The 24,861-nt window shown below is 42.8% G+C and overlaps 1 protein-coding gene across 3 annotated transcripts in view; it reads right to left on the bottom strand.

Moving 5' to 3' along the window:
• The window catches only part of RORA (RAR related orphan receptor A), a 616,778-nt gene that overhangs the window by 186,846 nt on the left and 405,071 nt on the right, over window positions 1–24,861 (bottom strand). For 2 of the 3 annotated variants that reach the window (XM_090029400.1, XM_090029402.1), the window contains exon 2: window positions 6,620–6,649. In XM_090029400.1, the coding sequence (XP_089885526.1) occupies window positions 6,620–6,649 (30 nt within the window). Of the gene's footprint in view, window positions 1–5,181; window positions 5,267–6,619; window positions 6,650–24,861 lie in introns of all 3 variants that reach the window. The other variant, XM_090029403.1, reaches the window with a different exon arrangement.

Below are 24,861 nucleotides of genomic sequence, written 5' to 3'. Positions count from 1 at the left end.
CTGTAGCAACTTACAAAGAGTCTGAAACCACATTTGTGGAGAAATGTGAACTGCTCTGATTCATATCAATGCATCTAAGTTAATGTGGACTTTTACAGTATTACTCTGCCCAAAGCATGTAAGATAGTACAAAGAAGACCATAACATGCTCTACTCCAAATGAGCTAAACCACAAAAATTGGACAAATGACTAGGGAGAGGTATAAGAATATTGCTCAGGCATGCAAGGATGAAATCAGGGAGGTCAAAGCACAACTGGAGTTGCAGCTTGCAAGGGATATGAAAGACAACACAAAGGTTTCTACAAGTATGTCAGCAACAAGAAGAGGATCAAGGAAAGTGTGGGTCTCTTACTGAATGGGAGAGGCAACCTAATGAAAGATGGTGCAGAAAAGGCTTAAATATTCAATGTGTTTTTTACTTCAGTCTTTACAGGCATGGTCAGCTCCCAGACTACTGCACCTAGCATCACAGTCTGGGGAGGAGGTGAACAGCTAACTGTGACAAAAGACCAGGTTAGGGACTATTTAGAAAAGCTAGACATGTACAAATCCATGGCGCTGGAAGTGATGCATGTGAGGGGGCTGAGAGAGTTGGCTGATGTGACTGCAGAGCCACTAGCCATTATCTCTGAAAACTTGTGGTGATTGGGAAAGGTCCTGAATGACTGGAAAAGGGCAAATATAATGTCCATCTTTAAGAAAGGGAAGAAGAAAGATCCAGGGAACTACAGACCAGTCAGCCTCACCTCAGTCCCTGGAAAAATCATGAAGCAGTTCCTCAAGGAGTACGTTTCTAAGTACTTGGAGGCACTGGCAATGTGTGGTGGGTGCATGTGTACCTCCTGAGCATGGCGGTGCACCCCCTATGAAAAGGTGCTGCTGACATTGCAGGCAGCACCTGCAGGCAGTTGTTGCTTGCTACCCATTGCTAACACTGCTAGTGGTGTCTGCGGGTGGCCCACAGTCACCACTGGCCGCCGCTGATGTATGTGGGTGGCCGCCAACTGCTGGTTGGCACTTGCCATCTGCCCCCCCCCCCCCCGACAGCAGTGTGGCTGCTTGTAGGAGCTCCCTGCTTACTGCTGCTATGTGCCTGCCACTGACAATGCTGTCCTCGCCTGCCAGAGCTCACCGTGCCCTGCCAGCCTCCGGGGGTATGTGGCACTCATGCTTGGAGGAGAAGAGGGTCATTAGGAACAGCTGGCATGCATTCACCAGGGGCAAGTCATGCCTGGCCAACCTGATTGCCTTCTATGATGAGATGACTGGCTCTGTGGATGCAGGGAGAGCAGTGAACATGATATACCTTGACTTCAGCATGGCTTTGATATGGTCTCCCACAACATTCTTACAAGCAAGCTAAGGAAGTAGGGTTGGATGAATAAACTGTCAAATGGACAGAAAACTGGCTGGATCATCAGGCTCAAAGTGTAATTATCAATGGTTTGATGCCTAGTTGGCAGCTGGTATCAAGTGGAGTGCCCCAGGGGTTGATCCTGATCCATGTCTTGTTCAATATCTTAGAAGATACCCTAGAAGGTGGGATGGAGTGCACCATCAGCAACTCTGTAGATGACACCAAGCTGTGGGGAGTAATAGATATGCTGGAGGGTAGGACTGGGATTCAGAGACCAAACTGAAGGACTGGACCAAAGCAAATCTCATGAGGTTCAATAAGGACAAGTGCGAAGTCCTGCATTTAGGATGAAAAAATCCCATGCACCACTGCAGGCTGGGGACTGACTGGCAGTAGCTCTGAAGAAAAGGACCTGGGGGTTACCGGGGACAATGAGCTGAATGAGCCATCAGTGTGCCTTTGCTGCAAAGAAGGCTAACAGCATACTGAGCTGCATTAGTAGAAGCATTGCCAGCAGATTGAGGGAAATGATTCTCCCCTGTATTTGGCAATAGTGAGGCCACATCTGGAGTACTGTGTCCAGTGCTGGGCCCCCCACTACAGAAAGGAGACAAATTGAAGAGAGTCCAGCAGAAGGCAACAAAAATGGTTAGGGGGCTCGGGCACGTGAGCGGTGAGAGGCTGAGATAACCAGGCTAATTTAGTCTGAAGAAGAGAAGACTGAGTGGGATTTAATAGTAACTTTCAACTATTTGAAGGGTGGTTACAAAGGGGATGGAGTTAGACTGTTCTCAGGGGTGGCAGATGATAGAACAAGAAGCAGTGGTCTAAAGTTGCAGCAAAGGAAGTTTAGGTTAGATTTAAGGAAAATCTCTCTCACGAGGAGGGTAATAAACAGGTAACCCAGAGAGGTTGTGGAATTTCCATCCTTGGAGGTTTTTAGGACCCACCTAGACAAAAGCCTTGGCTGGGGTGATATATTTGGGGATAGTCCTGCTTTGAGCAGAGGGTTGAACAAGATGCCCTCCTGAGGTCACTTTCAACCCTAATTTTCTACGATTTATGATTCTATGATTTGTTTCCTTGGTTCCATAAGAGTGTAGATTTAAAAAAAATACAATCAAAGTCCACAGTCAAAGAAGGATCACAGTTTAAAGAATTCAACAGAGGCTAGCACATGTGCCCTAAAGCTTGCAGTATTCCAATTCTGAAAGAATTCAAGGAACAGATGACATACAGAAACAATCCCAGGGATTGTAACTCCAGTAAGACAGATTGCACTAAAGAGAATGGAAGTCTCTCAAGTTTTGTTCAGCTAGTTAGTTGGGAGACACAGGACTCCTCAACAGTTTGCTGGAAAACCTGACTGGCATTTGATTCAGGAGTGACCTACATAACAAGCAGTTCATTTTCAGGTGATGCACTATTTATTAAAAACAGAACCCAGGAAGGGATAACACACCTACCATATCTCAAACAGTGAAAGAACACAAACCTAAATGGTGTGGATGGAACAATAAAAGACTGTTTACTGGTCTCAAATTCAGTACAACGGCGAAAACCATTAAAATTATATCCAAACAGCACAAATCTGCTGTTCAAAGGCATAGCCTACCATATAATTAAAGGAAACTCCCTGGTATAGTTACTGCTATCAGCAACATTACAGCATAATCCTCTATCTGGGTCAGAAGGTCAATATAACCTATCAGCTATAGACCTATTAGCCTATTAACATTTTCAAATGGTCCTGTACTCTGAACTTCTCAAGAACTGATAGAAATGTGAACTTTTGCTGTATTCCTAAGTGGTGTCAACACAGAACATAGTCAACATCCAATTTGGATAGTGTCTATAAGAACTATTTTGGTTTCCCCTAAAGAAATCTTATTCCATTTCACTTTATTAATGGCAAATAATGCTCATATTATACCGATAAGCATGCTCTCAATAACTGCAAACATAATGATTGGGTATAAGTTAATATATAACATGATTAGCAAAAAAGAACATGGCGTCACTTGCAATTATTAAATTCCAGCTCAGTTTTGCTTTGTCATTCTTGCACTCAGATGCTTATGTGAAACAACACTTATTGGATGTTATTCCACAATTGTATATTTTAATCTCTAAACTGCTTTCTGTACAATGATAGGAAAATTTATTGCGCATTATAGCAAAAGGTCAGACATATACGATCTGATTCAACTCATACTTTAGAGAACTACTCATAATGGCTAGGGACACAAGTTACGCATAAACCAGTTTCAGAATGGGTAAAATTAATTTAAGATACCCTAGCTGAATGTAGTAGCAGACTTAACTGATTTGGGTCAAACCAGTTTATGCTTCTTCTGTCCCAGACCCCTTCCTGGTTTAAGTTAAATCACAGTCCCACAGCATTCCAGCATGCTTTCCAGCCTTGGGCTGGGCTGTGTTGTCTGCTCCACCAGACAAGGGTTGAGAGGTGGCAGGGGGGAGGAGGCAGGGACTGCACCCCCCAAGCAAACACCAGCTGGGGTCTGGGGCCAGGCAGGGGGTTTAAACCCCTTCTCCTGGTAAAACCCCTTCTCCCGCAAGTACAGAGATGCTCTGCCCTGCTAAACTTAACTGAAAGTTACTGCTGGCTGTGACTGTGGACTACAAATCCCAGAGACACCTAGAAGCAAGAAGAGGAAGTGATGAGCAACACTGCAGAGTCCTGCTACTGTGATTCTGGACTGAAAATCCCAGAGACCTCTGGGGCAGCAGGAAGAGAAAGTGAACCCACAGCCCATGCTGGCTACATGCTTCTGGCCTGAGCCACTGCAGGTATGTGGCTGCATTTCCTGAATCAAAAGTGAGCATGTGTCTAGTTGTTTCTTAGTTTAATCTCTGCAGGGTAGACTAACCTACAAAGACTGAATTGATTCAGCCTCGGACTCTTTGACTGTATGTACTTAGCCAATATGAATCAAATCTCATGGAACTTTGATCAAAGTTGATGCAAAGCTCATGCATATCTATCTGAAAGTAGCATCTATATTGTCACTATGCCAATTCTTCCATAGTGCTCATTGTATTCAGATACCTGCCTATTGAGCTAGCGCATCTCCCCACTGCTCAGAAAAGTTTCCTGTTTATGTTTTAGAGAACTGCACTGAAACTGATGTGCCAATTAGAGAACCCCTCTGCAAGATCGGTTTAAATTACACTTAGGTTGTTCTTATTTGTTCTTATTTTTTACGGGAAATGCCACAGGATTAGGTCTCTAATATCTGCATAAGCTTCATAAAGAATGACTCTTAACTATACACTGTTTTTTTTTAATTGTGTCTGCTTTATATAACAAGACCATTTAGGAATGGGGGACATTGCTCTCACTTGAGCATGAATCAGAACTCTTTTGTTGTTACTGACAGAAGACTAAATGTTGCCATCCTTACAGTGCCTTAGTATCAATTATACATTACTGGGAAATAAGTTTGAAAAACAGAGCCATCTTCCATAAAAGGCCCCAGATGCACATCCCCTTAAAGTATGGATGATGACAACTCCTTATTAGTGGAACATGGATTAAGAAAATATTCCCTATGGTCTTCAAATCTATGGCTACTGCTTAATTTGTCTTATATGTGCTACTGAATACTGGAACTGGAGAAGTGGTTTCCTGACAGTGAGTCAGTTAAAGGCACTACTATATATAAAAGATGATATAGATTGGTGGTTTCAACCTCATTGCAAGGTGGACTGTCACAAACCACCAGGTACAGAAAGCACAATCACTAGCCTCTGTGCAAGAGAGGCCCAGGACTGAGCTAGCATAAATACTGAATTACTTACCACCTCTAGAGAGGGTGGTCCCTCCAGGCCAGGGTTGAGCTCATGGGCAAGGCTGTGCAAGGAAGCTGTCTGTACAATGCCTGGCCTGCGGATATACAGAGGACTTCAGTCTCCTGTACTGTCAATCTCATTCAGCATGAGCTCAAATATTCACCAAAAAATTAAGGACCAAATTCTGCCCTCAGATGCCTATGTGTAGCTCCCATTTATAATGATGGGAACCACAAATACATACATCCAATGAGAGAATCTGACCCTTAAAAATGTGTGTTACGTACTAAACCCACCTACACAAAGGAGTACGATTATTCTCTAAAGAAGTTTGCAACATTAAACAAAACTCATTTCAAGCAACTTCTCTTCTGCATGTATTGTATCAACAAACCATACACTATAAATCTCTATTAACTTCAGTAAGACGTTGAGTGGCATGTGATTTTAAAGCATGATTTTTCTTCACATGGGAATTTTAACATCATGAATGAAACAGGAATGAAATTAATGTCAAATACTTTATGACACTGTTTTGGCCCTATGAAGCAGTGATTAAGACACTCCTAAATCTTGTCCTGGTTAAAACAGAGCCTAACAAGTCTCATGGAGTGGAATGTTTGATTTTGATAGGCAGCCTTTGTCAAATTCTGGTTCTTAATTTTTCTTTAGTCTATGGATTTGTGAAACTGTGGGCAAATGTGATTGTTCTACTGCCTGGCTTCCATGACTTAATGGTTTCAGAACCTTTCATGCATAAATATCACTCCTCCAGTTACAAATCACAGCACTGAGCTTTTGGCTCACTGCAGAGCAGAATGAGGGTCAATCCTCAAACACTTGTCTCTGAAGAGGGGGACTCAGCGTGAATTGTCTTAGTCCATGCACACCTCCACATCAGTTACCAGAATTGCCACTTACCATGGCTGTCTGTATGGAGAGCTAATAACAAAACTGTAGCCTTCTCATTTCCAACCAATGTCTCCTTAAGCACAAGAACAAAGTTATCTAACTTATGGACTAGTGGACAGGAAGGGAAAGGAGACTTAAAAACAAAAAGATTTCATTTGAAGCAAATCACATAAGTACCAGACATACAAAGGAAGGGAGATCAATAGGTAACTGTTATTCCCTTGGTTTCAGGGTACACTTGTTACCAGCCAACTATATCAGGTCACACACATCAGAACCTGCAGCTCTGCCTTGCCCCCTCAAACTCCTTCCCTCACTCTTTTATCCTTCCACCCCTCGCCACGCACACCATATTCTCATTTTGAGGAAACTCCATGTCTGGCCTGGAACAACTCTGTCTTGGGAAGCCGACTAGTGTTTGTAAAGTGGGACCTCCCCAAATCAGAAAAAACAGCTAATAGTCTGAGAACCACATCAGTCAGCCTAACATGAATTCCATTTGTAAGAAAAGAACATATCAAAAGATATTACTTACATGTATGAGTCTTCTTTGTTACAGAAATACCTGGAGGGAAGAAATGATACCATTGTTAGGAAAGTCATCACTGTAAATTTCTTTGATGCATATTTCATTGTTAAACTCTTATTTCAGATGTATGGCTGTCACTATAAAGAGAAAGGAACATTACATTGGTTTCAACATTAGAAACTGGAGTGTCTCACTTTTCTTGCACACAGGTTTTAATGTTATTTTATATGTTTAAGCTACACCCCATAAATGAAGGCTCAAATGTGTATAAGTCAGATTATGTTGACCAAAATCTTGTTCATGTTAAAACATTTTGAAAGAAGAGACTAATCTAAAAGGCAGGTTAATTAACAACGCTATGAACAGAGGCCCCTTCCTTTTATTTCCCATGGTCAAGAATTTTCCCACACTCATATCAACCAATGCATGTCAGCCTACCCAGACAGAACAGATTTGAGCAAGACAGTGATTCATTTGCTATGGTTATTAAGTTCAAGTAGTCTCTTCACTACAAGCTGGGGCTCATGCTTATTAAAACCAAATGAACAGCATTCTGAATATGAGTTTAGTGGCCACTATTCTAAGCTGGATGCAAATAGCTACAACCTGTTATATCTATATTTCCTTAACTAAGATGTCTAGATGTTTTCATGCTACAGAGGCATGTGCTAATGTAGTCACCAGAGATGGTCCAGCTCCAGCAAAATCTGAGAGGCCTTTTAAAGAAAGCAACACAGAAAACAGAACTAGGCAAAATACATAATACCAAATAAAGATAACATTAACTCAGATAAATGTCATCGGAATTCATGCTTAAATATAAACTATATTGTCTCCACTTTAATAGATAACTGGTGCTTTACTCAGAGCTCTCTCATTATTTAAGCTTCATTCTCCTTTGGGGACATTCTATGAAAGGGGAAAAAGGTTACTGGAAGTAGTACAAGCATTTGAAACATTTAGTTTGTGATTAAGACCTGAAATGAAATCCCAGATTTGTTTAGCTTACAATTTATGAAAGAAAGACAGTTTCTTATCTCCTTGATCTGCCTAAAACAAATGCATGTGAAAAGAACAGAAGTCTCCTATTACTTTGTTAAGGAATGCTGCAGAGAAACACAATTGGTTATGATCCACAAACATGGAGCTATAGTATTTGTAAGTATAGGAGTTAACTTCTAAGTGTTCATATTTTGGTATATACATAAAGCCATATTGCCAACCCAGAGCATTAAAAAATCCCAAGTTCTACTTTAATATGAGATATTACATTTAGGTATTATATTTGCTTTTTAAAGCACTTTTAGAGCTTCAATCATGGAAGCAATAAATTTTTTCTTCCAAAGGAAAGCTAACAATCTCATATCACCAAGAAAAACACTGCATATAACAACAGCAGGCAAAATTAATTGAGGGGTCTGATTCAGAGATGCGGAGTAAAATAAGCAGTAAGAGATGGAAATAAAGTCACACCTCTGACAAGCAGGATACCTGAATATTTGTACAGCAGCCCCAGTCAAGGTCAGGGCTGCATCATCCCAGCCCCTGAACATCATATAGGAAGTATGGTCCTGACTTTATGCTGCTTTTAAACCAACCTTGGCAACAAACAAACAATAGGACTGAAGTGTTAGGGGGGAGAGGGATGGGGAGGAGTAACAATAATAAGATTATGTGATTATCCAGGTAGCTAATGTACAACTGCAATGTTCACAATTACCCTACAGACTAATTTTTAATAAGTACAAGTCAGCTTTGTCTAATTGTATCACAGGTCCAGTATTACAGTTGTGGATGACAACTTGAAGCCACTGCAGCATGAAGTGGTGGATAGAAAAAGACACTAGTAATAGTTTTCTGGGTTAAATTAGTGGGACTTGTCTATACATAAAGAACAGCCCTGAAAAGGAGTGTGAGAGCAACATAGTGAACTAAGCACAGAAGCAGAGAGACACATGTACAAGGGCTCTTGTATGTGGGATGAGAAGCCAAAATTCAGTTCTGGACAGATTTCAAGACGAAGACAACACGATCAGAGTGAACCACAATATTGTTAGTAGCTGTAGAGAAAAGGATGCATTATGCAAGCTATCTAAGAGGCAGCACCAAGGCAGACAGGTCTGAGACTGAAAGAAGACTGGAGGCTAGTCAGAAAAGGAAAGGTACAGTGATGTGTCAAAGTAAAAGATAGAGGACAAGAGTATTATTAATGTCCTGCCATGAGTGACTCATAGTGAGAACAGAAGATGGGGCTGATACACTGAAACCTGTATTTGACCTGAAGCCATATAAAGCACATTATATTTATCTGCACACCCTTTCAAACTCCTATATCTACCTATGTGTCCTTTCTAAGGCCTTACTTGGTCTTTAAGGCTAGGGACAGAAGTTACGCATAAATTAATTTAAGTGATCAGAAACTGGTTTAAACCTGTAACAGAACAGATGTTCAGTGCACATAAACCAATCTCAAAATAGCTAAAACTGGTTTAAGATAAACCTGGTTCAATGTAGATAAACCTGGTTCAATGTAGCATCAGACTTAACTGATTTGGGTTAACTGGTTTATGAAACTTCTGTCCCAGACCCATTCCTGGTTCAAGTGTAATCAGAGTCCCCCAGCATGCTCTGCAGCCCTGAGCTGGGCTGGGTTGTTTGCTCCAGAGAGCAGGGCTGGCCCCACCCCTCTGCTCCCTAGCTGGAGCAGTGAGAGCTGGCTGTCAGGGAGTGGGGCAAGCCCAGCTGGGAATGCAGCCCAGTCTACAAGGGGTGGACTGTCCCCACCTCCCGCAAAACCCCAGCTGGGGTCTGGGGCCAGGGAGGGGGGTTAAACACCCCTTCCCCTGCTTAAACATACTGCTGGCTGTAACTGTGGACTACAGATCCCAGAGGCACCTAGAACAGGAAGAGGACGTTATGATGAGCAACTCTGCAGAGTCCTGCTGCTGTAACTCTGGACTGCAAATCCCAGAGACCTCAGGGACAGCAGGAAGAGGAAGTCAACACATAGACAGAGAGCCATGCTCTAGCGCTTACCAGCTTCTGGCCTGAGCCATCGCAGGCATGTGGCTGCATTTCCAGAATCAAAAGTGAATATCTGTTCACTTTCTTATTAGTTCAATTTTTGCAGCTTAGACTAACCTGCAAAGGCTGAACTGATTCAACCTTGGGCTCTTTGGCTGTCTGAACCTAGCAAATATGGAAAGGTAGAGCCTATATTGAAAGAATGGTAGAAACATCCATTCTTTAACTCTAGGAAAAAAATCTTTGTCATTCTCTATTTCTTTAACCAACCAGTACAACAGCAACCAGAACCCTTTGCAGAGACTTTCATTGCTATTAAGAGTCCTTGATAAAACTTCCTTGGCAGAAGCCCTCATCTCTGCCCCACACTATTTGACTAGCCCTAAGAGTCTGAGGGGTATTTTATAGAAGGGTGAATGCAGAAAAGAGTTTTTAATTTGAATGCCATTTGTAAGCTCACTCTCTCTATGCCGGTGCTAATAAATTGATACATCAGTGCTCTTTCAGCATTATGGGAGCCATATGTGTATTTTTCTCAGAAAATAATGCTTTCTGTAAAATCACTTTGAACAGAAAGTGCTTATGCTGTCACTTCTGATTACTCACAGCCTCTTCACAATGGGATTTGCCACAGCACAAAACAGACTTAGCTGTATTCGCTGACTGAGGAACTACCTTCTCCTGATGTATGAAACACTGATGGAAATATCAATGCTTATATTTTTCTTAAAACTCCTTATATAAGTGTGGTGGATTTTTCCAATGAAATGTGTCCATAATAATTATAAATTAGCACTGATATAACTTAAGATCTTTCAGGCATACATTTTTCTGACAGTTTTTAAAAAATATCAGCTCAATAGCAATACATTCTGTTATCACACTGGCAATCACAATGCATAAACCAAAAATATTTCAATTTTAATTGAACTTCAGAGAAAAAGTGTGTACCCACACACACATTTGCTACTGACTTTAAACAGGACTATAGGAATCTTTTAATTAATTATTTTACTTATAAGTTTCAAAGGAGTTTCCACATGTATAAACTGAACATGGGAAAAAGCTGAACAAATACTGTTTTGGAGAAGTTACCAGTTTAACACAAAGTAAGTAGTTTTCTTTCTAGGCCACTGTATATATTTTGGGTAGATTTAAGGCAGCAGGCCAAAAGTTCAGCAATTCTAAACTTCAAAAAATATATAGCCTACATTATGAAAAAAATTCACAACTAAGCCTAAACTCAGTTTATATAAACTAGGAATTGTCATGAACCTGAAACCTCAGTCTCCTGGCCCTTGGCAACTCCATTTAATGTCCATTTTCCTATGCCTTTTACGGACCTTACCTTCTTAGGCTTATGTACACAATTTGTCAATTCTGCTGAAATCAATGGGTTTATTTAAAGAGCTTATTTCCACAAAGTATAACTATACAATCATGTCTTTATTTACAATTAGCTCCTTTCTGTTCAGTGGGATTACTCAAGTTTATAAGTATGTGCAAGATTTGGCCCTACATGTCTACAGATCTGAGAATATGTCTAAAGTGAACTGCATGGCAACCCATATCTCAGCAGTGGATCAAAGTTCAAGGTATTTCTGAAGCGAGGTACAATGTTTTATTTTTTTAAACAAGTGGCATTTACTTAATCCTTTGAACCTATTTAAAACGTTTTTGAAAGTAAATTTCAAAATTTGTAGAGAATGAGATCATGGTACATGTGTTTCACTTTCTACATGTGATTCACTTCACAATGTCATATTCTGGAGCAACATGTGACCACTTAATATGTTTAGCACTGCCCTAAAGTGCCATTTTTTCATTCTGATTTTAACTAAAGGAAAAACAGGAGCCTCAGTGTTGCTAATACAGAAAGACTTCCTGACTTCAACCAACCAGACTTCAAAGTAAAGCAAAGGAAATGTCATGAAAATACCACAATATATCACTGCCATGGTTATCAGTGAGTGAAGGTTTCAATATTACAGTTATCACAGAGTTTATCACTTCAGCAGTGCAATTTGACATTCCTGATCGATGCCAAATCTTAGACAAATTAACTTCTTAGATGGCATTCTTATTGAGTGTTGCTATGCAAGTCTCTGTGCAGCCACAATCAGTTTCATTTTTTATAGAAAATAATTTATACATTTCTTTTTCCCTCCCACTAAATACACATAATTTACTTTTATGAGTGGTATTTACAGAAATAGCTTTCTGCATGCAATGAACTTGAAGAGCGTCTAGCAACAGAGGCAGAACACTCTTTTGTAATCTGTCAGCTTGTCTGACCTTCACTAGCCAACTTCAAGATAGAGATAACAAAACATTAAAAAAAATCAGATATTTTAAACATCATAAGCTATTTCTTGGAGTTGCCCATGCAAATAATGTTGAAAGCAGAATAACGAAACACTGTGTACTCTGTGAACCCAGACAACGGCTGCTGTTGTACACTTTCTGTATTTCAAGGGGAAAAAAACATACTTTGATGTACAGAATGATAAAGTAAAAAGTTCCCTATCTGGCAGAATTCATTACTCTGCAAAATATCAAAGGCAATATTTTCTTGAGAGCAGGAGTCTCATACAGTTTCCTTAAACCTTTGAGAAAACTTTTCCGAAGAAGGTTGTGTTTATAAAAGCCTGCTTCAATGGCAGACCATGTAAGTAAGCTGCAATATTTCTATTAACTGTGGTTATCTTTCATTTTCTCTATTTAGAATTAAACTGGCTTTGTATAATTTGCTCTAATTTTTTACCCAAAAATTAGTTAACAGCAGTGTAGTAAAAAACTCAGGAAGTCAACATTGCAGCTTTGGGAAATTCTGGGACTTACATGTTTTATGGAGGATTATAACCCTTTGGAAAAAAAAGTGTTAAAACTTAACTCGAGGCCTCCTACTTGACATATTGTGTAAAATCAAAAAGAAAATGTATTACAATCTTCTGGATCCCACTGTGTTTCTTCCCATCATTCCACTTCTCTTTTACTTTATTACCGTAAAAGCTGGCAATTAAGGTGGTAGATTACATGTAACACTTGGGCACTTGCAGAGAACATAGCAAAACTAGAATAGACTTGAATGTACTCAGATAGGAATACTTTCTTTTAAAAACTTTAACAATGGTTTATATCACAACCACAGGGGTCCCTGGCTTGAGGAAACTGCTTGATCTTTCTCAACACTGTTTTTATGATGGATAGGGTACAAATAAAATACACACAAGTATTGTACATGAAGACTAAAGGGTTCTAACTAAACAAAATGATGTTACAAAAGAATGTCCTTGTCTAGGACAAAAGAGCTGTTAATGATAATCAGTACATATTACTGAAAGTGCTCCAAGTAATGTTAATACTTTGTTTCAAAAATTGTTAATGGACAGTAATGCTTATAGTTCACTCAAAAGAGAAATAAATTATGGCAAGGGTTGCAAGGACAAAGGGCAACATACACTATCCATCAAAGCATTAGGAATGTAAGAGCAATCAAACATTCTATAATTAAATAAAAGCTTCTTTTTTTTAAATCACTCAAATTATAATGAACGTTGAAATATTTTATAATGCTCAGGTTTTCCTAAAGCTTGCTCATTAAAAAGGAACAAGGCATCTTGCAGTTACTAGCCAAATTGTAGCTCACCATGTCAAAAACAAAGCTATTCTACTTTTACTATGATGGCTAGAACAGGGAAGATAAGGAGTGGGACTGCTCCATAGCTAAATTTAAGATGCTTTATTTCCTCTTTCAGGTCTTGGTGTAGGTGTTACAGGTAATATTTTAAAAATATCTGCGTGACTCAGGAGTTAATATACCACTTTCAGTAGTGATATAGGTACTTATGGCCAAATCCACAAAGATATTTAGGTGCCTAACACCCATGTAAATGACCATATTTACTTGAATCCAAGACAAAGTTGTACCACATCAGCATGGGGGGGGCGGGGGGGGGGGGGGCGGAAAAAAGCCTCATCTTTGATTTGAGAACTGGCCTGCAGCAGGCTGCAGCTTAGCTCCGGCTTTGGCCCTAGGCTTGGGACTGAAGCCACAGCTGAACTGCTGCTTCTTCAGCTTTGGAACAAAATGGAACATAATGGCTCATTTGACAGGGAAGGGGGCTTGCTGCTTGGGGGAGCATGGGTTGGGGGAGATCTGCAGGCTGCCCCCCTTGTCTGTGCCTGCCTCGCTGCACCCCCTGCCTCCCCTACCCACTGCTCCTTCCTGCAGCCTGCACCTCTGCTCCCCACCCCACCTTAGTGTAGGCATCCTCCGGTCCCTCCAGCTGCAACCTAACCTAGCTGGGAGGTGCTTATGTTCTCCCTGGCTGGGCTAGAGAATGAGCAGAGATACAGCAGAAGGTAAGAGGCAGGGGGCAGGCACAGGGAGGAAGAGAGCTGGCAGCAGTCAGGCATGGGGGCAGGCTGAAAGGGGGAGCAGGAAGTGGGGGAGGCAAGGACTCAGGGGGCAGGCACAAGGGCAAGGAGCAGGCATAGGCACAGAGGGAGGTGCATGGCAAGGGGTAGGCAGCAAGGGGTCAGGCACAAGAGAACAAGGGTCAGGGGAGCAAAAGTCTGACCCCTTGCCCCCTACTGCTATTTTTCCTGGCACAGCAGTGAGGCGATGAATTTAAGATGACTTCCACACCTAGAAAATTAGAGAATATTTATAATTTTCCATGTATAGAATCTAATTATTGAGAGGGTCATCTTAAATTTGAAGTATTCTTGGATTTGGGTAAATATGCTACACTTGGATGTAGGAACCAAGACCTAATGGGGGTATCTGTACTGTGTTCCCAGCATGTCTCAGCAGGGACACTCCCAAGTGTGCCTGCTTCACTTGCTTCTACTAATACACACCAAACCCAGAAATATGGAGGTGAAACTGTTCTAGGGATATCATCCAGCAGCAGCTTTCAAGACCGTTATATCTGCGGTACTTGAGAAAGGCAACTAGGGACGCTTCAGAGTGGCTTCACTGCCACATTTCCCAGTTTGGTCTGTGGGAGTGGATAGGAAGGATGTACTTGGTCAATAGCAGACCATGTAACTAAGCTGAAATATTTTTGTTAACTGGGGTTATCTTTCATTTTTTCCATTTAGAATTAAACTGGCTTTGTATAATTTGCTCTGATTTCTTACTCAAAAATTAGTTAATAGCAGTGTGCAACAGGGTGGCCTCATCAGGTCTTCACTGGCCACCCTGCTCCTGGAGTAACCGCCCGCTTCGTTCTCCTGCCACGTCTTGATGGAAAAATGTGAGAGTTGCTACTAAAGCGGGAGGCTAGCCATTACTTGCCCTGCTGACAAGGGCCTAATACCTGCTCCGACCTCCCACTCCATTGGTCCCATGCCTCACAAGTGTTACTCCTCTGGCCTGTGGCCACAGCAAACTGGACACACAGTTGTAACTCTTCTCTAAAGCCCCAGAGGGCCACACACACACCACCCCTCTTTCACCAGGGTCCCACTCACTCCACTGGCTCTCAGCCAGCCTCTTTCATACTGCCCTCTCTCTGCCTTTATCCCACCTGGCCTCACCTGGCTTTGGGCTTAGCTCTCCTTGCCTCAGTCAGCCCTGGCACAGTTGGTTGGGTGTCTCCTACTACCCTCACCTGAGCGTTGACTGAGTGATTCTAAACTATAGGCCTATTTTGCTCCTGGCCCCTCACCGGGCCATTATGCCTCCAGTGGGCCTCCTTACCTGCCTACACTAATGGGGCCACTCTGATCATCACCCCTCTCCCAGGATCTTATTTGTGCCCCTGGGCTTTACCCTGACACCTGGGCATGGCCCCAGGTCCTCTCTCCGGCCTGAGCCCTGCCTCAGGGCTCCTTAATGAGCCCTGGACTCCTCCTGCTTGTTAGAACAGGGTTGTGGGGCTGGGGTTATAAGGAGCCCCGACCTGCCTTTTACCGGGGAGATAACTGGCCTGGCATTTCCAGGTGGCTCCCACATCACTAGGAGCCCCACCAGACCACCCTTCCCCAGTAGAGTGCAGTTTTATATATTACCCAGTCCAAAGGGGTTACCTCCATCCCATAGTCCCTGCCCTTCTCTCCTGCCTATAGCCAGAGCAGCCTCTCAGCCTGATATTACCTCCTTCCTCCTGCAGCAAACTGCAGTCCAGCTTATATCTGTGGGTTCAAAATGGCTGCCCTCATCAGGCACCTGGCTGCTGCCTGTTTTCTGCCCTTAAAGTGGTAGGCACCAAAGGTGCCCTGTCACACAGTGCAATAAAAAATTCAGAAAGTCAATGTTGCAGCTTTGGGAAATTCTGGAACTCAGACTTTTTATGGAGGATTATATATAACGCTTTGGAATGTGCTTTGTAGGGACACTCTCCATCAAGACAAGCCAAGGACACAGTGTACATGTATCCAATAAGGAATTAAGCACCTACATCCTTAGATCACCTTTAAGAGAAACGACTTCAGTTCTTCAACTGTATAGGGATTTGTCAAAAATATTCTTCCCTTATGGCTTCATTTATCAAAATGTTAAACTGAATGCAAAAGCTGGTGGGTTCTCTTGGTTTTCCCTGGAGTCTAAGGCCAGCAGAGACTCCCTATGCCTGAAGAAGGGCGACTGTGCCCCAAAGCTTGCTAAGAACTTTTTTCCAACTACTCAGTTGGTCTAATAAAAGATATCACATCTACTCAAAGAACCTCATCTGCCTTTGTTTTCCTTGGTATTCTTTGTGGCTTTGAGCTAGAATCAAAGTTTATAATATAAGAGGTGTGTGTCTACATCAGATGCTTCAATGCACATTAGACTAATCCAATGCACAGTAAAGCATCACCATCTACATGTGCACACCAAGTACTGTACAATATATTAGTCTAATATGCCATTTTCTTGTACCTGTAGATATAGTAGTACTTCTAGATAGAGGTTCTAGAAAAACGGCAGATAAGTAATGCAACGTACCACATGGGTAAAGGCTGACCGGGTCCAAATTGCTCCCAGTCAGCTTAGGCAGCAAAGGACCACAGGGAGTGGGGAGAGCCATTGTGGCTCAACATGATGCTCCCTGCCAGCCACATAGAGGGACCTGTCCTGATCACTATGTAGCTGGGAGAGCTGTCCTAGCTGGGCACAGTGCGCTGGCTGGGGCACAGTGTACCTCAGCATGGGGGCTCTGCAACACACAGAGATGGGGCAGCAGGTAGCCTTGAGCTGCCTACTCCCCATCTCTGCATTTGTCTGAGTCAGCATTTCCCAACCTTTTCGTTCCAGCGGCACACTTAGCGGGCCTCTCCCATCCTGCAACACACCAGCCAAATGTGGAGCTGGGGGTGGGATAGGATCACCAGTGCAAAATACAGAGACAACCTGTTTCTTCTGCTTTTGAAGTGAACGCCCACTTCATTTACTGCTGCTGAGCCAGACTGCTGTGGACATATACCCTCCTGATCTTAAGTTGAAACTCTAGCTGACCTTTTTAGCAAGACTGTTGGCCTATCTGGGGAAATGAATCAGCCAAGCACCCTATTTTAAGAGGTTTTGGTGCTTGTGCACTTTTAACCTGGACTTGTATAATCCCAAAGAGGGTCCTTCAGATCTTTAAGTTGTTTCCCTTTTACTTTTTCAATTAAATGACTAACTAGAAATAAAATAACAAGACAAACATGCTTATTGAAGAATACCTGTTATTTTTTACTATGCTGTGTTACCTCTCACTGTTCAGACCTGACAAAGAATGTCTTGCATTCAAAAGCTTATCTAACTCTACCCCAGTATATAGTTGGTCCAATAAGAGATACCACCTTAAGAAATCCTTACCTTTTGCATAATTCCTGGACCATCACAGCCACAATATCACTCTAACACTACCTTGAAAAATCGATATCTTTTTATGTTGTGTCTATCACCTTAAGTAGCTGACTGAACTTCTACTTCATGTATTAAAAGTTAAATAAAGAGCATAGATCCAGCAGGAGACTTCGTGGGAAAACTTAGAATTAGTTTTGTTTTAATGAACAGTAATTACACAATTGACTGAGCAAACCACAAAGTGAGGATTTAGAAATAGTCTTGACAGCAACACAATTACGGTAAATGAATTGTTTAATGTACAGTGTTTTGTAAATCCAACCACACCATTACAGTTCTTAAGATAAACTACCAACCATAAAGAAATTCTACATCTCTTAAAAACCAACAGGGGCCTTATTAACATTGCACATGAGCCTTACTGTAAATCATCATTTTATATATGCTAGTTTTAACAATGACAGTAGAACATTGCCACAAATGTGGCAAACACCCTCTTCGTAAGCACTGTGTCTTTTCCTAGCAGTGACATTCAAAGAACAGACTCTCCTTCATCTAGAGGAGCTGTCCTATCAGCTCACTAATGGGAACAATTCATTTAACTTGCACTAGATATAAAGCCAAGGAACTCTGTAATGTGTGTGGCTTCCTGAGGGGAATCAATCCTCATGGCTAGCCCTTCCTACTATTTGATTCATTGACTAGAGTTCTACTTTCTTTTTACTTAGTCTGACTTTAAACAAAGAGGACAGGACATTCCAGAAAAGTGAAAACTTGACCTACTGGCAGAACTGTTTCAAGTTCACTATTTGTTTTGCATTGACAACAGCCAGCACAACTGCAGCCCAATATTTTGAAAAATGGGAGAGTTTTGATGTTGTGTCTATTTAGGGAACCATGGACACCCTATAGCTCACTATCTCCAGGTTGTAAACTGGAGTTGCTTCTTTTTGAAGTTCTTTTATCTGACTGATCCCTCAAATTTACTGCATAAAATACTTGTATATTCTTTTTAAAAACTACCATCTGAAGTAATATTTTATTTAAATATGCTGCCTAAAGAAGCTTTCCACTTATACACAGAACAAGTACAACCTTCTCTGGACTGCCATGCCATCTAACACTGCCAACTTCAAGCATTCAAAAAGCACAAGTCAGACCCTCAAAATTGACTTAAAAAGCATGATAATAAAAATCCACACACATTTGGAGTTTTTATTTACCTTCTGGTTTATCAACTTCTAGCTCAGGGGTTGTCAACTGGGGGTATCTGAGAAGGCCCTAGGGGGTATGCATGGGCAGGCAGGGATGGAGAGCTGCCACACATCATCCCGTGCTGCTGCCGCCCACTTGGCTGGACATGGGAAGCAGGGGAAGCTCGCATGTGGTGGCTGCCACTGCTCCGCATTCAGCTGAGTGCCACCGCCCCCCACCACCTCCAGCTGCCAGGGGTACACTGCTCTGTGTCTGGCTGCCAGGGTTACACTGATCCAGAAAAGTTCAAAACCCCTGCTCTACCTAAAATGCTAAGCCTCAGTTCATGGTGTCAATACATTTTTCTACAACCATACAGGCTCAGGCTAACCTCCTACTTCCCTGATGCCCTTTTAAAGTTAAGATTCTCACATATGATTTCAAGAGCTGGGGCTCAGAAAATAAAATAACACATATAACTAGATGGAGTAAAATCAGAAGCCTTGGCAGCACCCTCTACACCAACTCTCGTCTGAAGAAACCCCTTTGCAAGAGTTAGAGGAAATTTGCCTCCACATACCTAGTTAGTCCATGACTAAATTGCCTCTAGTTGCAAACACAATGTGGATACTTGTCCTTTGGGAATTACACTAAGTCTGTCGAAGTCCCACAGTGCTGGTCAAACAGCTAGTTTGCACCCACTTTTGTTTCATGTTGATAAGCAATACTCAAACCTCCAATGTGAATTTAAAAGTGGAATAACAAAGTATATATGAATAAGATTAAGGATGTTCTGGGGAATTTTCTCATATGGAGGCTATATAAGGGGACAGAATATGGTTCTATTTTAACACAAACCGGGCGTGTCTACACATGCCCCTACGGCGCCATTGTTACTGTGCCATCTTTTAGTACTTCCTTTAGGAGGTACTACATGATGGCGCAGTAACAGCCATTACTGTGCTATGCCGGCAGCACATGGTTGTTTTTAGCTAGTATGTCACCATAGTGATGCACTATAGTGAGGGAGCGCATCATTACAGCAACATAGCTGCGGCATTATGGTTTTTGCCTGCTGTTATGTCACCATAGTGCATTGCTATGGTGACATAGCATCCCATGTAGATGCACCCACTTTTATTTCAAATTTTAATATGTTATAATACTAATATATGTTGTCACAGGGTGTCTCTGTTTATATGGTATAGTATTGTTGACAGTTCCTCTGGGAGACAACCACTAAGTTTCTCTTGGCATTCATATAGACAGAAACAGAACTGCTTGTGAGTTATTCAGTAACACAAATAGAAATAACCCCTGGGAACTATATACATTCATAATATATGATGAAAAAGAATATAATAGGTTACTTTATTCATGAATTTGTGAAAACTATGTATGCTGAAAATATATCCAATCAGTGGTATTGCCAGAATTAAATCAGTTACTTTTAAGAATGAGTCTTCATTATTCAATTTTGTAAATTAGGGATATTGAGATGTTCCATTACATTGATCTACTGAGTAGTAAGAGTTTATAATATGTAATGTTGTCATATACTATATTATACAGACTAGACACTATTAATACATAATATATCTGCTATATATTATATCCTAAATATGTTTTGTAGGCTACAGCCTACAAAAGATTATGGCTTTCTAAATAGTTAGTCTATAAGGTGCCATTCTGCCCTACCTGCTGCCCAACTTCAGGCTAACTACTTCTCTATATCCAAAATAGCCAGAGCATACACAGATTTTCAGGAATCAGTTCTCCGTACTACCTCTCTCTCATATATAGTCTTTCCTGTTCTATTTTAAGATCCACTCATATTAAAACTACTAAAATTATAAACTTACAGGAGTCTGTATGTGACCCAGAAGTATCTTTGTCAAACTCTGTCTCATATAATTATACTCAATTAAACTCTACTTCTCTGCATTTCCTTCTGGAGAATCATCAGTAAGAGGAATAAATTCCTTCAGTTCCTGGCCAAACTTTCTTGTGGTGTTAATGTGTGCAGTAACATGTCTATTATGTTATTCAAGACATGGCTACATTTCAGCCATGGGTAAAGCAATCACCTTTTAAATAGTTTGTATGGCAGCAAGACTTCAAGCTTCAAGTAAGCTTATAGATAAGATCATAGGCAATGCATAGTGAGGTGCATGTGTGTCCCCTGAGAGCAAGCACTTTTGGCTTAGGCAACAGGTTGGGGGCAGGCGGAGCGCTGTTGCCCCCCCCAAGAAGTGCCACTGGCACTTTCGGGCTCAGTGTCTGGCTGCGGGGGGACCCCACATGCCCCAATGCTGTGGCCACCTGCAAATAGTCCCCGCTTGGTCTGCCCTTGCTGCTGATACCTGCATTGCTGCCTGCGGGCATGCCCTACTCGGCACCACCACGCCCGTGCCATTGTCACGGCTGCTGCCACTGTCATCTGCGGGTAGTTGTCATGCCCCCCAGCCTCAGGAGGCACGCATCGCCTATGGATAAGATGCTAAAAAGCTACATCACAGAGAGTATACTGCACAAGTAGCATCAATTTCTGTGTAAAATACTTCACAAAATACTTGAAAAAAGTGAGAATAAAAGGTCAGAAGAATTGAAGTTTGCTTTATGACAAGAGCTGAACCCAAAAATCAACCCTCCCAGATTTTGGGGGAATTTGGCTCTAGATGTAAGCAACTAGCTTCACTCTTTGCAAGAGATTAAGTTAATTCTACATCCAGGACCGCAGACTGGCTGCAACCTTGCACCAAAATCTGCTGGTCGGGCTGTTCCTGATTTAAAAATAGTATATGCTCTTTCGTCTTAGTCAAATATGCCCACTTGCTTGGATTTCTCTAGAGTTTACTCTAGGAGTTGTGAAGATTGAAGTGGTTTCAAGGACCCCCCTTTTAACAGGATTGAAATCATTATCCTATCCAAATACCAGTCTGACCATTAGAATTCCCAAGGAGGGTCACAGCGATATACAGGAAGAGCATATTTAGAGAGGAACTTTCAGTTCAAATAAGGAAATCTACCCATTAAAAAAAAGATAACTTTTCAGAAAAGACCTGCGTATGGGAAGTCTAATTTGCACGCTGACCATTAAATTGGATTATCAACTACAATTTACTAATGCATTCAAAGCAGACTAATTCTCCTGCATGACATAATACAAATGTACCTCTTTTTGCCCCTTGATGCCAGCGGTTACTGCCTACAATGAGCAATTGCTGGCAAAGGAGAGTCCTCATGGAAATCCAGCATTAAAGGAATTAGTACATTTCTTAATCCATACTGAAAATGGAACTTCAGTTTCTGTAGTGTTTAAATTACTGGATAAAATGAGGACAATAGGCAAACATCTCAATAAAGCCTATATATATCCATTGACCATAAAGTGTCTTATATAAAACACTCATATTTGATTCCAAAGAGGATGCAAGGAAGTTTAATGGAAATGTGAGGACGGATTTGACATGTAGTGAACTAACCATGGAATTATCTACTACTGAGCATGGAAGTTAGGAATATAGTCTCTGAATCAGAATTTCCTAGACCTTAAATGCTGGAGGATGCAAGTGAGAAAGAGGAACAGTGGAAAAAATACCCCTGGTCATACCCTGTTAACTCTTCCTTTCAGTATTTATTCTCTGCCACTGTGTGACACAGGTCTCTTGGATGTGCCATGGGCTTAGGCCCATCATGAAAAACTATAGGCCTCCCTTAATAAGCAAGGCCACTGGGGGCGTACCAACTGATTTCTTGGGACAAATCAAAAGAAAATAGGAAGGAATGTGAGGTCATAGGTTAAGAACAAGGGATCCAGAATGTGGCAACAAGCAGAGCACACTGACCAGTGCCCACTGCCCCCTGAATGAGTCAAAGGAGACCAACCAGTAAAACTCGGCCCAGAGATGTGAGCACAGAAGTGACAAGAAGACAGCCCCGCACTCACCCAGGTTCCTCCAGGCAGAGCCTCCTTCCTGGTCTTATAGCTGACCAGCTTGGCCAGAGTCAGCAGGAGGTTGACCAGGTGGTCCTGGGGCTTGGTGGGGTCACGGACAAGGAGTGCATAACAAAGAAGTTGTTGGGAGAAGTGCAGCCAGAATCTCAGAAAGAGGTTCTGGAGGAGGTGGACGAGTGGCTGCAACCTGGCACACTCAAGGTAGGCATGTCCCAGGGTCTCCCACTGTTGGCAGAAGAGGCAGGTGTTCGGGATGTCTGTAAGCATGCCATATACATACCTGTAGTGATGGCTCCATGGGGGGTCCGCCAGCTGAGATCCTGGTGGCTTGTGGGATCAAGGTGGAATACAGACTTGCCCACCAAGGACCCTCACACCACTAGGATGCCTAGGGTATCCTGCCACTTGGTGAGGATAGGATGGATTATATAGAGCATGAGCATATAGAGATGGTAGTGGTGGGCTGTTCACTGGCAGGAAGGGGTGACTGGGGGACAAGTAGACCCTGAGATAGAGCAGTAAGCCCACACTCCATTGGATATTTTGGAGCAGAGGTGGGAGCAAGCCCACCTGCCACCGGTCACCCACCATCAGGCCAGAGCTCTTGACCCAATTGCCCTGGGCAGAGGAGGCTGCCAAGTAGAGGGACTGGTAGGCCTCCACCTGCACCAGGTCACCTGGGGCCTGGATGGCAAAGAGCACATTGTTAACATACACTGACAGAACCACCCTCATGGCTGGCTCCTTGAGCACCAGCCCCACTACCCACTTCACAGGAAGCAGATGAATGGCTTAAGGGATAGGACATAGAGCTGGTTTGACAGCAGACAACATTGATGCATTCCCCACCCAAACAGGATGGACTTCGTCAACATTCAATTGAGCTAGACCATGCACTCTGTGGAGGCATATAGGATTTGGAGAAACTGCACAAAGTGGGGATTGAAGATGAATGCTTTCAGCATACCTCTGAGGTACCTGTGATCCACCCTGTCAAAAGCCTTCTCCAGGTCAAGGGACAGAAGGGTAAATGACAGGCTATCCCTGTGGGTGAGCTTAAGGAGGTCCCACACCAGGTTCAAGATGTCGAAGACAGACCACCCTGGAACCAAGTACAGCTGGTCAGGGTGAATCACATCCACTTGCAAGGACCTCAGGCACAACAGGATGTCTTTTGCTATGACCTTGTAGTCCATATAGAGAAGCAAGATTGGGAACCAGTTCCTCAGGTTATGGACATCCCCCTTCTTGGGCAGCAGTGTTAGGAAGACGCAGTACAACTCCACAGTTGGCCAGTCGATGCCTGGTGCTTTGTTGGTAGCCATTAGGTGGAGGGCATTCGAGAGCTTGGCCAGGGTGAGAGGACCCTCTAGCTGGTTCCTGTCACCCGTGCTGACCTGTGGCAGTCCCTCCCACAGAACCTGGCAGGCACTGGTGTCAGTCAGATTCAGCAAGAAGATCTCTTCATAGAAAGCCCTTGCCCTTTTTCGCAGGTCACTTGGATCCTTCAGAGGGATGCTGTCCTCCACAAGGAGGCAAACAGTATACTTCTTGGCATCCCTCCTCTTCTCTAGGGCATAGAAGAAATGGCAACTACAGTCTATTTCTTGGAGGAGCTGGAAGTGTGAAGGGATGATTGCATCATGGGCATGGAGGTTGTCCAGAGCCTGGAGCTATTCACTCCTGTCCCGACACTCTTTGCAGAGGGATGGGCTTCCAGGTTGGTGGCAAGGGACCATTCCAGTTCTAACACTTCCCTCTTGAGCTGCCTCCCACTGTCAGGTGTACCCCCGGTCGAAGTGGCAACAGCACTGCCTGACGTGCACCGTCCCCACATCCCACCATCTCTAGGCCAAGGGAAAGACCTGCTGCTGCCTGTGCCAGGCCAGGCAGAACTCCCAGAAGGAAGCTACAAGGCTCATGTCCTCCAGCAGTTTGTTGTTGAAGTTCCAGTAGGCTGGTCCTGGATGTTCAGGCTGCAGCAAGACCTGAGAATATACTTAAATGGTGTTCACTGAACGGGGTTGGCCTAGCACTGGAGGCATGGACTTGGGTGGCATTTAGCATGGATATGTAGATTCAGTCCAGTCAGGAGTGGCATGCCTACTGCTTCTCCACCCTGACAAAGGTGAAAGTGGTGATGTCACCAGGGTGGTGGGCACACCAGATGTCCACCACGGAGTGGTCAGTGATGACCTCCCTGAGGATGTCTGTGGTGGCAGAGCTCCACTCCCTGCCAGTGTGGTGATGTCAAGTCTTCACCAAGGACCAGGCACTAACGAGGGCTCA

The sequence above is a fragment of the Crocodylus siamensis genome, chromosome 15, assembly GCF_052110815.1.
Source record: "Crocodylus siamensis isolate JL-2025a chromosome 15, ASM5211081v1, whole genome shotgun sequence".
Lineage (NCBI taxonomy): Eukaryota > Metazoa > Chordata > Crocodylia > Crocodylidae > Crocodylus > Crocodylus siamensis.
Note: the sequence above shows the minus strand (reverse complement) of the source record. Positions and strands in the feature narration are given on the sequence as shown.